Source organism: Tachypleus tridentatus, chromosome 12 (assembly GCF_004210375.1).
Source record: "Tachypleus tridentatus isolate NWPU-2018 chromosome 12, ASM421037v1, whole genome shotgun sequence".
Lineage (NCBI taxonomy): Eukaryota > Metazoa > Arthropoda > Merostomata > Xiphosura > Limulidae > Tachypleus > Tachypleus tridentatus.
In genome coordinates, this window is record NC_134836.1 from 101,968,914 (window position 1) to 101,987,896 (window position 18,983).

At 34.2% G+C, this 18,983-nt stretch overlaps 1 protein-coding gene across 10 annotated transcripts in view; it reads left to right on the forward strand.

Moving 5' to 3' along the window:
• Nucleotides 1–18,983, forward strand: part of LOC143234174 (rho GTPase-activating protein 23-like) — a 71,114-nt gene that overhangs the window by 38,256 nt on the left and 13,875 nt on the right. For all 10 annotated transcript variants that reach the window (XM_076471313.1, XM_076471316.1, XM_076471320.1 and 7 more), the window contains 5 exons: nucleotides 5,491–5,554; nucleotides 5,818–5,919; nucleotides 11,449–11,538; nucleotides 12,937–13,134; nucleotides 17,509–17,686. In XM_076471313.1, the coding sequence (XP_076327428.1) occupies nucleotides 5,491–5,554; nucleotides 5,818–5,919; nucleotides 11,449–11,538; nucleotides 12,937–13,134; nucleotides 17,509–17,686 (632 nt within the window). The remainder of the gene's footprint in view (nucleotides 1–5,490; nucleotides 5,555–5,817; nucleotides 5,920–11,448; nucleotides 11,539–12,936; nucleotides 13,135–17,508; nucleotides 17,687–18,983) is intronic.

Below are 18,983 nucleotides of genomic sequence, written 5' to 3' on the forward strand. Positions count from 1 at the left end.
GGACAGCATTTTCCATGAATTTTTTTACAACAAAGATATATTAAAAGCATTCATCTTTAATCCTGGGATAAGGTATTCACACCACTGGTTGTTTGGCTAAGCAAGCACATATCCAAAGTGTTTACTTTTATCAGAAGTTTAGTGTTCTTGTTATTATATTTCATTTTATGCTAGCTAATTAGATTCAGCTGATCATTTTATTAGAACTTCATGAAGTTACTACAAAATGTAACATGAGTTCTTTAATTATAATTTATACTAAATATTGTAATCCAGAAATGTGGGTGGGAATATATCAGTGATGCTTTTTTAAGATAGAAAAAATGCTATGTTTTATGGTAAGTGTTAATGTTTCTTGTTTTATTGACTAATCAGTTATTTTCAAAACAGGATCATGCTCATTCATTTGAAGCATGTATAGGCCAAAGAGGAAAGTGATAGAATAAAGTGTACAAATTTTAAAGCTGTCAAGGTGTTATCAGAATTGTATTTAATTTTTGAGGCAGCTCAAGTATAAGTTGTTGATTTGTAGAATTTAAGTTGGACGTATAACTCTGGCTACCATTTTAACTGTATTCTCAACTCACATTGAAATCCATCACTGGACATGTTTCTTTCTCAGCTGGAGGGGCATTATTAGGTGGTGATAGTTAATCCCACTATTAGTTAGTAAAGATTTCGTAGGGGGAGGTGTTGACTCGTTGCCTTCTCTCTGGTCTATCACTTTAAAATAATGGATAGCTGGTGCAAATAATTCTTGAGTAGTTTTGCTGAAAATTCAGCAAACAGACTGTATTCTTTTGAAAGCATTTCTACTTGGTGTAATAAAGAGTAAACTTTTAGTTGAGTGACCTCATGCTTCAAAGAGCTCTATTTGTTGAGTTTAATGGACCTGAAAGGCATGCAACTGCATGTCTGCTCATCTGAAAGAAAAATATTTTCTCTTTCAAAATGTGCTTGCTATACTTCTGTGAAGTGGTGCAAACATTGTCAAAATTTTGGCCAGAGTGACCCACACTCAAATGTTTGATAAATATGCAAAAAAAGAAAGAGTTATGCATTATTTCAAATTATAAGCAAGTTAGAATACATATGTATAATCCATGTTCTATTTTGATCTGTATAAACCCAATTCTGATGTTCAAGAAAAAAAAACATCTGTGGATTGCAAATTCTCATTTGAGTCAATACTAGATACTCTAAATATATTTAAAATTATTGTAAGACACTTGAATTTTAGAAAATTTAAAAACTCTCTTGTCTCTTGAGTTTACTTTGTAAATTACTAATCTGACATTTCCATAATATTAAACATTTACATACTAAAACTCTAGACCCGGCATGGCCTAGCGCATTAAGGCGTGCGCTTAGTAATCTGAGGGTCACAGGTTCACGCCCGAGTCGCGCCAAACATGCTTGCCCTCCCAGCCGTGGGGGTGTTATAATGTGACGGTCAATCCCACTATTCATTGGTAAAAGAGTAGCCCAAGAGTTGGTGGTGGGTGGTGATGACTAGCTGCCTTCCCTCTAGTCTTACACTGCTAAATTAGGAACGGCTAGTACAGATAACCCTCGAGTAGCTTTGTGCGAAATTCCAAAACAAACAAACTAAAACTCTAATTAATATGAACTCGGAAGTTTGGACTATCTCATTCAGATTGCAATGGTACAATAGCTTCTACTGTGATAAAAGTTACAATGACACTAATAATTGCAAACACATGCCTGGTTATGTTCTTGGGAAGTTGAAATTCCAGTTACTATACATGCCTAACGAACTGATTGAATGTTGGTGAGGTGTGTGACTGTGGCACAAGTTTATGAAAAAAAGTTAGTCTTACAATATAATATTTCCATTTTTATATGAAAATAATAGAGCACAGTAATGAATGTAAACAGTTATATTTTAATGTAGATTACAGTTCGATGGTACATGTACACCTGTTCTACTTAAACGCATTTACATCTCTCTTCAAATTTTTCATTGTTATCTTCGGTAGTTTTGGTTTGGTAAATGTTAGTATTTCCACATTTCATTCCATTCAAAAGTAAAAAAAAATGCTATTCAGGGCAACCCATCTTGATGACAGGAACATCCATTACTACAAATTTGCCTTGAACTACATGAACACATCATATTCTTTTTAATATTGGATGCAGCATGACCAACATACCAAATTGGTAGAATAATGCCATCCAATTTGTTCCACCCATGATCTGAAGGTGGGCCAACATTTAGCTTGACAACATGAAATAATTTTCAGATTTTTGCTTGCCAAGAGACATGCTTCATGTGTCACCAAAAACTCTTTGAGGTATGACCAGGACTTTTCTGGAATCTGTCTGCTTTCTTATAATTCAATTTAGAGTTTGGTTTCTATCTTTACTGATAGCTTTGTTTTTAAAGTGTTTGGTTGAAGTTGTGTTGAGGGTCATACAGTTTGGCTAGAAACATTTGTGATCTTGTTATGGTGAATTCTACATCTTTTCATGACAAATCTATGATGTTTGAGAAGACATTAGATTGAGATTTTTTTTTCATCACAGATTTCTTTCCAATACCATAAAAAGCTGATACACACACTAACCAGTTCCAATACTGTATCTCAGAATGTTACAAAAGCTCTGTCCCAGATGTTTAACAATATCATGTACTGAAATAACTTTCCATTTGTTGTAACATGCTGTCACCACATCTTCCTGAATATACAGCTCCTTTACCATATTGAAGTTCTGAAAATAATATGTAGAGAGGATGAATACATAAGTATGTGCATATTTAATGATGACTGGGTCTTTAACATTTCTGATTGAAAATATTCAATTTGCCTGAGCTATGTGAAGAAATAATTTTGTATCAACCTCCTCTTGTGAACGTGGCATCTCTGTTACACTATGTATGTGATTTGCAAGACATCTTTGCCATTCCTGCTGCCAAGAAGATGGTGTTCTTTCCAAATCTCCTTGAAAGCTCTTCTTTATATGTTGCATGATGTAATCACAATACAACTTGATAAGATTGCTCTTGTCATCAGGAATATCTGAAAGCTTTTACTAGGGTGGAACTGGACAACTTCTGAGCAAAGTGCATTTCTTACCTTGAGCACATTTTCTAGCATGCTGAAGTTTTTCTCTAGTTTTAACCAAATTCTTGATGTTGTATTTATCAAATACTTCATTAGTAGTATTGGCCTTTGTGAAGTACTTCAATAAGATATTCAGATAAGATAGAGCCTGATCATCAAATGTTTGATGAATTTCCCCATTTAGAACTTGAATATATCCCATAGCATCTAAAACACATACAGTGATTTCCCTATTATCTTTAGGAGCTTCAGTGGGAAATTGCCACATTCCTCCAGCTTATTGAATAGTTTTGTTTTTATAGTCTTGCACATTGCACCATCTTTGTGACACAAACTGATTGATACTGCTCAGATAGGATGACTCAGAACAACATCCAATAAAACATCTCAATGACAAGCAAGACTTAGCACTCTCTGAAATATTATGTATGGACTGTCGTTAGCTAGTTTGATGTTGCCTTAAGCTTGCACTGTTTGCAAAAGCTTTTTATTGGAAACTTGCTAATTGGATTAAAGAAATTGCTGTTACTGTTAAAAAATGATATTAGTACCTCTTTTGTTGTGTGCAATTCAGTTGATATGTTAATAAATGAAACTGAGGCACTATCTGTGTCAAATCTATTCGACATGTTATTTCAAATGTGTGTGACTAGAGCCTGGACATGTTTCTTATCTTATTTTATACTAGAAAGAAGTAACTATCAATGGCATTTATGCTTTGTTTCTGTAGCTTTCTTGCTTCGTTTTTGCACGACATGTCTGTATTTTCCTATGATGTATTGAATTAAACACCAGTGAGTTACACTTTTTTTTTCAATGTGAGACCAGTGATCCTTTTGTTTCTGTTAGAATCCTTAAGCACTGTTTTCTCTGTTGCCAAATTACTGCTGATTCCACTGAATGTGCCAGGAACTTGGGAAACAGAAATATCACTAAAACAAAATACGTTTTTCACAGCACCAGGTAAACCTGTCATCTCTAGAATATACATCAGTTACCATTCTTGAGTAATTTGTGTGATTAGTTGCAAAACAGTATGATTGAATCTGGGTCTTTATATATAGGTGCAGTTTCCAGTTGTCTCTCTGTTGTTGTGTTTGAAAGCAGAATCTAGACAGTATAGAAAAACAACTTGCAATAAGAGAATGTTGGTGACTGTTGACGTATTTGAAACTAGATATGTTTTGATATCATCTTATAGTTCAGGGTGATCCTTCTTCACATTTGCTATGTCCAATCAAACAGGAACTTGTGCATTACTCACATGTTTCCCAAAGATAGAAGGGATTTGTTGATGGTGAATTTTTGTGACATCAATTAAAGGAAGCAGTTATAAAACATCTCTTCAGTGCTTTAAATGTCATTGTCAATCCATGAATGGCACATTTGTATTGCTTTCCTATAAGCATCTTGGAGACATTAGCAGCAGCAAAAACATCTAAAACCACTAACAGACCATGGAGGCATCCATCACCCCATAACCACCCAACAGCAACAATGAAACAACATTGCATATGGAACTCTCCAAGACACAAGATATTATGTTTGAACTTATGAGGAAAAGTCCATATAAGTTGTTTTGTAGTTGCATACAACTGCTGATCCATTGTCTGGATGTCACCTTTTTGTCCAATGCTTTTAGACATATCACTGTTTTTCTTCATTGTGGCATATATCATGAACATGTCAGATGGCTTTGAATTGATAATAGATATGTAAGCTATTACAGTGTGTTCCAGTGAGAATAGAAAATAAAAACCCACCAAAATGGTTCTGTGAACATTTAGTGATGCATGTGATGGCTGAGATATCCAAAAAAAGAAAGTAAATATTCTTTAAAAGAGAATATTAACACCTTGTCTTTACTGCTATGATATCTGGTCTAATTTATACATGTTAATTTGAATATTATTTATATGCATATATTTATTAAGACTTGCTAAAAATGATTCATAGCAAGTGTTTGTAATCCATGAATGTTTGTGTTTTGTGGCATTATTTTATTTGAATTTCAGAAATGGACTTGAACATATTGAAATGAACCATACAGATTACAAAAGTATTCTCCGTTGCTCATAATTTAAAATAATACATGAGAACCATTATTTTATTGTGTTAACCAAAAACATTCACTGAATTTCAGGGTGGGTCACTTTGATCAAACTTTTTACAATGGTTGCATCACTTTATGCAGGTATATTTGTATATTTGAAAAGAAGAGGAATTTTCCTTACAATTGAGCCTAAATTCAGTTGTGTGCCTTTCATGTGCATCCTTCAGCCACTTTATTATGTAGCACTAACGAATATAGTAAATGAAAGTATTTAGAGTTTTATTTATGAACTTTCATTTTAATAAATAAATGTGTTCTTAAATGTTTTTATACCTTATTTTTTAATTGTAGTGACCAATTAGCTTTGAGCAGCACACATCAACTTCAAAAACTTGGACCTTTCCACAGAGAAAAGGTTAGCTTTAATAGCTTTCTCTAACTTAAAATATAATAAATGTTATTTTAGAAAACTGAAAAGAAATTAATTTTTCTGTGCTAAGATTTACTTCTGATATGCAAATTTTTATTCTTGGTGGACCTTTTGATAATTGTGTTTTGCATCTCAAAGGCCTGAAGTGCTGAAATGTTATGCTGATTAGTATTAGAAATAAAGATAATTAAGAGTATGGATGGAGAGTGATGCTTGTAGATATTAAATTTTAATATATATTTTTCCAGACTTCAGAGAAAGTTAAAGCTACAGAAACAAAACCGACTGAAGATGAATCTATGGAGCACCAAGGATGGTTAGCTTGTAAAGCCCTGACTGTGGAAGGAAAAGTACTTTTTTTCTTAAAAAACCCTTCATCATAATTTAGATACTTGCTCTAAATTTTCCCAGTTTTACTAAAGGATCCTAAAGTATATCAAAAACATAATAGTAATAACTAGAAGTTATAAATTCACCAATTTGTTAATAATTTATTTTCTTATCTTAGGTCTACAAGGAATTCTTTGAATAACTATTACAGGTTTCTTTATTACTCATAATGAAGATGCACAGAACCTTAAGTATTGTACAATACGCAGGGGCATCGAGAGACAGTTCAGGGCCTGGGGACAATTATGTCATCATGTCCCTTTTTGAAGTCTTCATAAATTCATGGTAGATTCATGGGTGTATGAAGAATTTTTCTGGTTGGCGGAAGCCAAATGTGTTGACAATTTACATATTTTTTGATAAAAAGTATTTTTTGAGGCAAAGCGATTTCTCGCAGTACTACAATTTTTCCTTAAGTATGTTATGAAAGTGAGAATACATTATTCTCTATTCCATATTTCCTTGGGTCTCAGGACTGTAGCCCCCCTGACTCCCCTCTTGTCAGGCCTGACAATAAGTTTAGTTTCTCAGTCATAAGTGTGATGTGATTGTGAATTTTCTTGCAGTATTTTCTGTACAAAAGATCATATTTTAATTCAGTCAAGTTGAAAAGGTCTCTGTATTTATATTAAATAAGGGAATTCACTACCAAAGTAGGCCCAGCATGGCCAGGTTGGTAAAGGAGTTTGACTTGTTTTCTGAGGGTCACGGGTTTGAATCCCCCTCACACCAAACATGCTCACCCTTTCAGCCATGGGGGCATTATAATATGATGGTCAATCCCACTATTCGTTGATAAAAGAGTAGCCCAACAGTTAGCGGTGGGTGGTGATGACTAGCTGCCTTCCCTCTAGTCTTACACTGCTAAATTAGGGACGGCTAGTGCAGGTAGCCCTTGAGTAGCTTTGCACAAAATTCAAACCAAACCACAAACGAAGTAAAGATGTATTGAGTAAAGTATGTACTATAATGAGAAATTTACTACAAATAATATCCAGTTTTAAAAGTTTTGAGCTTGTCAGTTTGAAAAGGATAATGAACATTACAAAGTAATAATTTTTAGTTTCTCTTTAGTCATTCAATAAAATGAGCTTGCCATTAATATTCCAACTCAAATTTGCCCTATGCAAATATTTTAATGACATTTCTTGCCTCATACTAGAGCATGCAATGTCATTGTGGTTTACAGTTTAAGTTAAAAACTTTTTAATAAATCATGAGATTTTTTTACTATAACATTATATTGTAGATGACCAAATATAAAGTTATTTTCAAGTAGAAAATTGAGAAAATATAAAAATTAGGCTGTAAAAATACTGTGCACATTTTAAGTGTCTTCTCACTATTTCAAGTGGAGTTTCAATTAATTAAAAAAATTTTCAAGTGGAAGTAAAAAAGAATGTGTATTATTATATCAACCCACACCATACTTGGTAAGTCCAATGTGGATGAGACCTTTTACCCAGTATCTGGGCTATTCAGGCCAGCTGGTATGATTCATGGAGCAATGGTTAAGATGCTACTACATTATTAACGTGTTCGAACAGTAACTCTTCATTTGAATTGGTTTAAGTCGGTGAAGTATAAATTGTATTAATTTTATTTATGTCACTAAGATTATAATGACGTTAAAATTATTTGTTCCTTTCTTACACCAAATTGTTTATTATTGTTTAATTAGTTTACTTGATTTAGCATACACATTATTTAAAAGACCAGTGAGTCAGCAACTAGTTTTCTTAGATATTGAATCTTTTGAGCCAGCTGACTTGAGATGAACTTGAGATGTTGATATTCATGTAAATTTGAGTTTTCTAGTAAATCAGTGAGTGAGTGAGGATGAATAATACATGGTGTCACTGCAAATAGTTAGATGCAAAGATGAAATTCTGGCAGTACACAGAACTAGGGCCTATTTAGTCTGATTTTCATCCATTCTGCATGCCTTTCATCATACTGTTAGAAAGCAGACAAGTCATGGCTTACAGAATCTAAACAACCATTAAACTGTCTCAACTGAATCAATAAAAGACCTAACAACATCAGTTCTTGTTAGCAACAAAATCACTAGGAGAAATAAGTTAGCAGTTTTGATGTCATTCATTATTAAATCAATATAGTATTCCAAAACAGACTTACCTCTACCCACACAAAAGACTATCTTGATGGTTAACATCCTATAAGCATTATTAAACTAATTTTAGTAATCAGGACACCAGTCTTTATACCTCTCCAGTTTCATGCCATTTCTGAACATTACATATCATATGTCTCTTCTCCAGCAATTGTATTCTATGACCTATAAAGGTGCAACTAGCTCCCTCTGTTATTCCTGCTCAGTTCCCATTTTCTTGGTTGACATGACACAGTTTAGATATGTGTTTAAATTTTCCAAGTGTGACTACAGTTTTAAATTGTGCTTTGTTACCCTTTCAGTCAAAGTTTAATCTCCCAGTTTTATAAGTTTCTTGTTAGTTTTCAATTGTTTTTACAATTTTGTATTCAACTAAATGTTTGTCTCTGAATTCAACATTTTGATAATGAATTTGAGATTTAATGTGTCAGACATGGATATTGTTGTGATAGATGACAATGCATGTGATTGACTTTATCTGTTGAGGAAGTTCATCCTTTGTTTGCATAGAGTTAGAGTCTTACATTCAGTTAGTAATTTTTTTTGTCCACGTGGCCATATTCTGAAGAGGCCTGCCATAACAAGGAAGAACACTTGGACCTTCCTGACACTTTTTTTTTGGTCCATCATAGTCAACACATGCTCACAACATTTCACTACTTATTTCCTTCCTACAACTTGTCAATCAGAATTTAAACAACCATTAAATTGTCTTCAACTGAATCAAGATGCATCCTTCTTCATTTTCTTTATTTGTTTCACCCTATATCCTGTGGTTCCTCCCCTGCTTTATTAAGTAAAACTCCACCTTCCAATTATTATATTTTTCCTTTCCTCTTCTTCAGGATCCTTCCTCACTCATTTGTCTTGCCCAGGCCGTTCAAGACCTCCTACGCAAAGGAACTATCAAGCAGGTGGATCACTTGTATCTTGCAGTCCATAACAGATGGGTAGTTGGAAATCAGTTATAGATCTGTTTCTGCTGAATTCCTTTCTGGAGCCTCTCCCCTTCAGTATGGAGTCCTGTCTCTCACTTTCTTAAAGTTTTCTCTGGACTTGGCATGAACAAATTTGATCTGATGGACACCTATCTTCATACTCCCATTGCTCTAAAGTCACATCATTTTCTTTGATTCATCCATGAGGGTTAGTTGTTTTAGTTTATGACACTGATGTTCAGTGTCTCTTCAGGTCCTTATATGATTTGTCATTGTTTACTCATTTTCTCATTACTTTTATTTACTAGATCTTTGCAATCATCATGTGGAGGACTGGCGACTGCTCACCTATTTCCATTCACAACCAGTGAACCATATGTTTCTTTCTAAAGGAAGCAGCATAGGTGGGTTTTCTAATCAAGTTGGAAAGGGCTATTTTTACCCTCTCTCAATACCTGCTTCATTTGGGGGTTTTCTTTAATTCACATCTCAGTTGGACCCAGCCTTCTCCTTTTTATCTTGGTAATATGGAACGGGCATTCACTAAGGCCATTATTGTTCCTTCTCTCTTGGCTTGAAAGGTTCTTTTTCTTTTTTGGGATATGGGATTCTTTGGAAGATTTTATTCCTGTGGGCCAAGCTTGTGTGCATTCACTTCAGTGGATGCTTCTCCATCGATGAAACTTCTTTCTGGATATCTTGAAAAATCCTGTTACCCTTCCTTCCACGATCAGAGTGGACATAACTTGGTGGCTTGAAAGGGATCAGACTGTGATGGGGGGTTTCCATTTCTCCACCTTGTCTATAGTTACATTTATTTACAGATGCGTCTTTAATAGGGTGGAGAGCTTACCTCAACTTTCAAGAGATTATGGTTCTAAGGTCTGTATAAGAATCTGCACTCCACACCAATATCATCAAGCTTCAAGCTTTTGACAGTCCTTCAGCCATCAGTGATATCACCAAGCAACTGGAACCATTTCTAATTCTGTGTATTTTCAGACTCTGGTTCTTCTTTTCTGGGCTCACAGTCACAACATAGTTTGGTTAGCTGGCCATGTTCCTGGAGCCATGAATCTGATTGGAGATCCTTTATATCATCCCAACCAGATTTTCCTTACAGAGTGGTCCTTTTGTCCACAAGCTTTTTTTGAGTGTGTTCTCAGCTGGGGACACCATTTATCAATGCCTTTCACTTTTTGGTCTTCCATCATGCATTCAGTCAGGATGGAATAGCTTTTCATATCTATGCTTACCCTCTAATCTGACTCCTATTTTAAGTTCTGTCCCTCATCCAGATTAAAGAAGTTTGTTTTTTTATTAAAAACATTGTGATATAACAAAAAATAGCTTAATTCAGAAATGAGTTAGGTTTAAGATTGAATTGATATTTTTACTTTCATGATAAATTCTATGCACTTGACTCCAGTTTAGGTGATCCCACATTACTTATTTACTTCAGGCTTATTATATCAACATTCACTACAGTGATAATGGTTTCACCTCATCCTCATCAATAAAATCATAATGAACAGACTGTAATTGAAGTATTCTGTCTAGATAAATCTATTTTGGCTTGTGTAATTCACTCTATTTTAAGAAATCAAGCATGATGTGGCATACATACTGGCTTTTATAAAGTTAGATAATTCATAAACTAAACCTAACCATCACTTTATTAGTTAACCAGTGTTTCTTCGTAACAGTATGGCAAACATTGTAAACTTCTTAGCTGATGCAGGATTGTTTTATCATAAGGTAGTTTTTGTTGATATATAGATAGAAAAATTTGTCTTCCACATCTTCAAAAAAATTACTAAAATTTATACATTTATTGCTTTTCATTTTTTTTTTACAAATCTATTGTTTTAAACTCAAACTGTCCACTTAGAAAAATAGGATGTTTAACCATTTATTAATTAATTTTTCTTGTGATCAGGTTTTTCATACTTTTAAAAAGGAATTTCTAGAGATGTAATTAAAGACAGTGACTATGTTTTCATAGCTTCCTGTTGGGAAAGTGATAGGAGAACTTTATGCACTGTTTAAAGAAATACTGGTTTTAATTTATATTTAGGTATATTCACCATGGTTTGGTGTTACTAATAGTGTAGGCCACAAACGCCTTGAGCTAAGTGATAACCATAAAAATATAAAACTAGATAGATAAATTACTTGTCTGATTTTCTTTATCAGTAGGTTTTGAGTAAAACTAAGCACTTTTGGGAAATATTGGCAGTGACAATCTTTATAAATGTAGTTCTTCATACATAATTGAGTTGTGAAAGATTTGTATGGAACAGATAGTTTTTGAGCAAATAAAAGTTAAACTCGAGCTGACTAGTTTAAACATTGTTAACTCTTTACTGCTTAAAATCCATAGTTTGTAAAGTTTACATGTAAGATTTTATTAACAGAGATCAAGTGATCGTTCTTGGAGACCAGTGTGGGCAGTGCTTAATGCAGAGATTCTGTATCTTTTAAAAGAAAAAAGATATCCATCTGAGGTGAGATTTTGGTAAAACTTTTCAGTTTTCAAAATTCATGGAACAAATAATCGTGGCTGAGTATACATTATCCTGTGTTGTAATAATTGCATTTTTAATTAATATTTTGTTAGAACTGTCGACCATTGTCCTCTAAATGTTGACATATGTGTGAACTGGTCTATAAAATCATATGTAGTGTAAGTTGTTCATACTTGTTGAACTGAAGTATATCATCACATCCTTTTTATAGGTATGTTCAGCATTTTACTACAACTTTCAATACTGAAACAACTCATTTTTTTGAAAATTTATTCACTATGCTTCAGTATAATTGGAACATAAAACAGGATACACACATCTTACATTTTTAGGTAGTTCTATGTTAAGTTTTCAATGTTTGTCAGGTCAGCCACATGAACTTTTGTTACCATAAATAGTTTGTTAAGTTAAAATCCATTGTTTTAGAAGTTTGTAATTGCAATAACTATTTGATATTTCTGTATTGTTAAATGTGATATTATCCTTCAGTATCTTTTCAAAGTACAATATTGTTTAAACAGTTTTACGTTATATAACAGTTGCTAACAATATTATTTCACTTAGTTAATGAACAATTTGTCAATCTATTTGCCAGACCAAATTATCACACTTTTAAACTAAAATGTATATTGTGGTATTTTCTTTCCATTTTAAATGCATGGAAAAATTATGAATGTATTTAAAACATGTAGAAGGGGTTATCCAATCCTTTTGAAACATATAGAAGGGGTTATCTAATCCTTTTGAAACATATTGAATGGTTATACTTGCTTATTTTAGTCTAAGGAATAGTTGTATTCATTTGAAACTTGTGATGTTAGTTATGGATTTCCATTTGGAGTATCAGAGTGTATGGTGCAAATATCCAGGACACACATGAAGGTAGACTTTGTATTGTTATTTTGAATAGGAATTAATTCCACTTAAATTGTAAGGAAAACATATGTATTGTTTGAGTCACTTATGTAAGATGGAATTGTTAGAGTATTTCAACATATTTCTATAACACTTAAATATGCATTTTTGTTGTGTATACAAATAAAATGTTAGCATGCACAGGAAACATAATTTCAAGAGATATTTAATAAATAATTTGCAAGTTTACCAAAATAAGATTTCGCAGCTTTTCTGTCAAAAATGTGAGGTAAGGTTGAGCACCATATCATAGGTACACAATACATTGCAGCATAAGTTCTGGAGAAAAATATCCAAATTTGGTTATTTTATATAATGAGGTTCTTGATGTATTCTGTCCTGAGTTTTTTTGTTACGAGTACTTTTATGAAAATTAATTTCATTAAAGCTACGTCTTAATTAAGTTATATTTATTTAATAGTTTAGATATATTACTTTAAGTTGGAAATCATTATAAGCTAGGTTGGTTCAGGGATTCAAGACACACACATACCAGTAAAATCAAGCATAGCAGGAATAGCCCGTGACTACACAAAAAAGAAGCATGTCTTTCGATTGTGTCTTCCTGGAGGTACAGAATATCTTCTTCAAGCAGACACCCATGTGCAGATGATAGAGTGGTTGGCTGCACTTCAACATATTAAGATGGAAGATCATAAGGTAAATAAACGAATATTCTTACTTTTAGTATAGAAAGTATAAAATTAGTGGTTTAAAAGATTTAATGTTTGCTTTTATAGATTTTACTGAAGGTTTTTTTATCTATGTTTCTTGCTGTGTTTCTTGAACTTTCTGATAGGGTATTTTCCTTCCCTCATAAGATTAGCTATTCCCATTTGGTGCAGCCTGGCATGGTTAGGTGGATAAGACGCTTGACTCTTATCTCAGGGTCGTGGGGGCATTATAATGTGATGGTCGATCCTACTATTCGTTGGTAAAGGAGTAGTCCAAGAGATAGCGGGTGGTGGTGATGACTGGCTGCCTTCTCTCTCGTCTTGCACTACAAGATTAGGGACAGCTAGCACAGATGGCCCTTGTGTAGTTTTCTGCAAAATTCAGAAATAAACAAGCCCCTTTAGTACTGCCCTCTATGTGCAAACTGTTTTATTACGTATACCACAAGCATTCTGACACCCCTTTGGAATCAAATGGTTCCATTGTGTTTCTTCTGCAAATTATCATATGTAACTTCACCACCAGCAGAAGTACAGTACACTTATATGGTAAACATGATTCCATTTATGAACCTCTGTTGAACTATCATATCTTGTTTGCATTGGAAACCTTTCTTTTTTGTCTTGATTAGTTCTTTTGATTGGATTAATTATTAAAGTGGTTTCTATTTAATATACACAAGTATCCTAATTTTGGTCACATTTATTTTTATTTCACATGCTTTTCTTGAGTGCTACAACATGAATTTCAAAGTTACTTTTATCGCCTCAGATGTTTCACATTCAACACAGGTTTCAAGTGCTGGTCATCTGATGGGAAATTTGTCTACATTTATTTGTATGGAGACTGAATGTTCTTTAGGTCTACCTTTATCTCCACACACTACCACACTTCCTCCTGAACATGTGGAATCTAGTAAGACTGATGAGGATTTTGATTACCTGTTTCCACCTCCTGAATTTTCAGTGCCTTCCCATACCCTTCCTGAGGATTCTCTTCAGCTGTCCAGGTATTTTTGGACTTTATTTCTCAGGTATGTGCATTTTGTGTCTTACTCCTATATCTTATGATCTGCATCCTTCATTAATAATGACTATTCTTCTCAGTCCTATTTTTTTTTCTCTCATTGCCTGAAGTTTTGGGTTTATGCTAAATATTTCACTTCTCAGTTGGGTGTTGGTGTTTGTATGCCTCTTCTCCCATGGGTTTTAATCAGTATGCCCTTCCATGTTATGAGGCTGACTGTCTGTACCTGGGCCAACAACTTTTGGGTTTGTTTTTACCTGTTTGGGGGGTAACAGGCCCTGAATCCCCTATTAGTCTTACTCATCCTCAATCTTCCTGCTTCCATTTGCTGATGAATTGTCTTTTACATATCAATTTCCTTGAACACTTGGTCTGTTGTTGAGCTTTGGATCACTTTCTTCTCATAACCAGACATTGTCTGGTGATGGTCCATTCTGACATTTCAGTGGTGGTGGCTTATATCAATCACCAAGCTGGCACCTGGAGAGATATCTTTGTTTTCATAAATTGGATCTTCTGTGTTCAGTTTATGTGCAACACATTCTTTTGATTGCATTTCATGCTCTTACTGAGGGTACTTTCAACCTCATGGTGGATCATCTATCTAGTTTTGACACAATTTACACCATGAAAAGGTCCCTTCATCCTCTTGTTTTCAATTGTCTTTGTAGTGTAAGGCCTTTGCCACTGCCTTCCATCACCAGTTTCTCCTCAACTTCAGGATTTAGCTACAGAGAGAGGCCTTAAGTCAGGATTGGTCTCACAAATTCCTATATGTTTATCATTCGATCTTATCGCTTCACTGGGGAGTTTCCCTTATCCACACCATTCTCTGTTGAGCCCTTCTGATTGCTCTGTACTTAAAAATGGTTTCCTTGTTTACTTTGATTTCCTGTTGTACCACTTCCCTTGCTATCTGACCTTCTTTGTAAAACAAAGCTACAAGTTCTGCATCTCGAACTTTAGAACCTATGTCTTCATGCTTGACTTTGCCTTGTCCTTGGTGAAGAGATCTGGTTTCTCTTGTCACATAACTTTTTATTTGGCTCAATCTATCCATCATTCCTCCATGGATATGTATCAGTGTAAGTGGAAGGTCTTTCACCAATGGCTCAAGGATTTCCTGCTGCTTGTTCTGTCATTACTGGTGTCTCCAAATTTCTCACATGGCTTTTCGACTGGGGGTCTTTGGCCTCCTTGATTTCAAATTATTGGGCAGCCTCATCCCCTACTTTCCATTTTCCCATTACCTCAGGGTTTTTCTGTCATCTGTCTTTACCATGTTAATCCATTCCTTCTGGATTCGTAAACCTTCTAAACAACCTACTCCTTCAGATTGGGATGTTAATATGATACTCTATTCCATTACTTTACCTCCATTTGAACTTATTTCCTTGTGTTCTTTGTTTCACCTTCCGTTAAGACGTATTTTCTTCTTCTTTTGGCCTGTGGATACTGGTGGTCTGACTTCTTTGCCATTATGGTTCTTGTTCCCATCTGTTTATCCCATGGCAACTCTCTTCATTAGGAGATTTCTCCCCCTATAACCTTACCAATTGAGTTCATCATTTGATCTGGCTTATTCGTCTTCTACAACTAGGCGTGGCTTTGGTTTGTTAGCTCATCAACAAAGCATGCTACTTAACTTACAATTCAGTTCTTATAGGATATTCAATATCATTAAAACTTAGCACTTTCATTGTGATAGTAGCACATCACTTTCAGATAAAACATTTTTCCTCTTTCTGTAGAATATTTTTGTTCATACTCAACTGAATTTTATTTTTGGAAATTCTGTACCATTATCTGCATTGTAAAACAGTGACTAACTTAATATTTGAGTGAATCAGCATACAGTCTCAGAGAGATTCAAGTATTAAATATAAGTAATATTTTAACATTAATTCAAGTAGTTAAGCTTTCATACTTTCTTCAATAATGTAAAATAAAAGAACTTTCACAAGCTGCAAGAACAATATCTTAGCAACCAAAAGTGTGAAGAAGGCTTGTGAATGTGTTTCAGTAAGATTTATCTCTGTTATAAATAAGTAGAAAACAAAGTACTATATACAATTGAGATGGACATCAAAGCTGAATATGCTCCCTAGTGGCAAAGTGGCATGTGTGTGGACTTACAATGCTAGAATATGGGTTTCAATATCCATGGTGGGCAGAACACAGATAGCCCATTGTATAGCTTTGTGCTTAGTTACAAATGAACAAAGGTGAATATAATAATGAGACTAATTTAAGCAATGTTTCTGCACATCTTAAATTAATAATTCAACATATATGTGTCATTACTGTTCAGCTATGTAAAGATCCATTATATCCAACATATTTGTTAGGGCTGATTTAGCAAATCAACAAATAGACTATTGCTTATTAGATATGTCTAAATTATTCATAATGTGACTGCATCTGACAGTGTCTTGCATTTCTAAGGTTCTTATTTTGCTGTTTGTCTGGAAATTTCATTGAAATGTCTGATATAATTTGATAGTCATCATGTAATGAGCAATCATTTGACTCCATGTCAACCCAGTTTTGATGTTTTTAAGCCCTGTTGGTAGTTGCTGGTATTTCTGTATGGTATCAGATTCAGTTCTCTGAAAATTACACTTGCTAGTCAATTTTATAATGATTTTAGCTAACATGTTTAAGTAATCTTCAGCTCAGTCTCAGACATCATAAATACATTTTTCATCACGGTGCATAGAGATGTTTAACAACATGTCAAAAAATTACAGATAACATTCAAGTAATGAGCAGTCGTTTAATTGAATGTCAACTCAACCTTCATGTTTTTAAGTCTTGCTGATAGTTGCTGGCATCCCTGTTTGGTATCAGATTCAGTTCTCTGAAAATTACTTTTGCCAGCCAATATTATAATTATTTCAGTAGTTTGAATTATGTGCATATGTTTAAATAATCTTGATTTCAGCCTCAGACATTGTGACTAAATTTTTCATCATGCTACACAGAGATAACTAAAAACACATCACACAAATTAAATATAGTTTTCATTCACAAAGTAAAGAAATGGTAAAGCAAAAGTTGAAAGGTTCTTGAGAACTTCAGTGATTGACTAGTTGGTAAAGTCAGTGTAACATCTTTTAATCATGCTCAGTTGCTGATTAGATGAGTGCTTTGAGGCCAAATTGTTCACTGCAAGAGAAATGGAATATTTTGATACAGTTTATCAACTATGTGGTAAAGAATAAGAAATAAATGTTTTCAGATTGTTATAGTTTAAGAATTTCAATGCAAAATCTAGCTGTAACTTTTTATATTCTGACTACTAGAACCATAATTACGAAATCATTACTGCAGGGCTGGCTGAACAAACCAACATCAGTTTTAGAAAAAGCAACAGTGTTTGAGCTACAACAGGTGTGGAATACTACAGGATGTCTCTCACCTTTACCCAGACCAATCAAGAAGTTTGCTCTGCGACATCGATCTTCCTCGGGGATACGTGCACACAAAGGAGGAAGGGCATATCATGCTGGTAAATATCTGTAGTGTTCTCTTAAAGTTGGCAATGTTGAGACAGAATGACCACTTGCATAGAATTACTATGCAGTGAAAACTTTAAAAGAAAACAATGCAGTTAACATTCTATAACTTGTTTTGTTGAGCATTTACTGAGGTAGAGTGCATTATCTTGATACAATAATATATGAACCTTTCCATATCATACAGTCCATCTAGCTTATCTGACAGTAGTCCTGCATCATAATTTTTGGTGCAAGGTTGCTATATTAAAAGTGTCTGCTTTCCATATCGTATATATGAACAATGGGCTTCACCACTTGTTTCAGGAGTCTGATCACACTAGACTACATTTGGTGGCTTCACCATTGTACCTTGATATGGAACAACATGAATACCCATTTCAACCTCCAGCTGTTTGAGGCAAGTGATATTTGAATGTATACACACGTGGAAGCAAACTGTATGTATGTGTTACAGCTGGCACTTTTGTAAACAGAGATCCCTGTTGATTATCTTGGGTGCTGCTACCTGGGACATGTTTATGACTTTTGCTACAAACCATTCTATTCAAGTATTCTCACTTGCTACAGAATACTGCAGTTTGTTTACTGTGGCTGAAGAATGATTTATTGCAAGTTTTATTATGACACCCACAAGTTGATACGTATTCTTTTGCTTTAAAATGCTGCTTAGTACAAGAGATATTTCTGTCTTGCAAACTTTACATCCCCAATTGAACACATTTCTGTGGTCTGCTTGTATGAATACCTTGTGTTAGAAAGGGCTATTATGTACCACTCCAAAAAACAATCAGTTTTCTGGGGTGTCACACTTCTTGTGAAATGCCAAGTGGTATCAAAATGTAGTTCTGATACCATCTGTTGCACTACAATGTTATATGGTTTATGGTTGAAACATGACTTTCTTATTTGCATGTTCAAAACTGTTTTAATATAATGCGTGTGATTTTCTGTACTCTGTATGTTTTAGTTTTAAAAGCAATAAAGAAAGCCAGGGCACCGTGCTTAATGTGAAATAGAAATATATCTAGTATTAAGTATACAATGTTTGTTTGTTTGTATTTAGTGCAAAGCTACACGAGGGCTATCTGTGCTAGTCGTCCCTAATTTAGTGATGTAAGACTAGAGGGAAGGCAGCTAGTCATCACCACCCACTGGCAACTCTTGGGCTACTCTTTTATCAACGAATAGTGAGATTGACTGTCACATTATAATGCCCCATAGCTGAAAGGGCAAACATGTTTATTGTGACTGGGAGACCGAAAATATTAGTAAATTACAGTGTCTTGA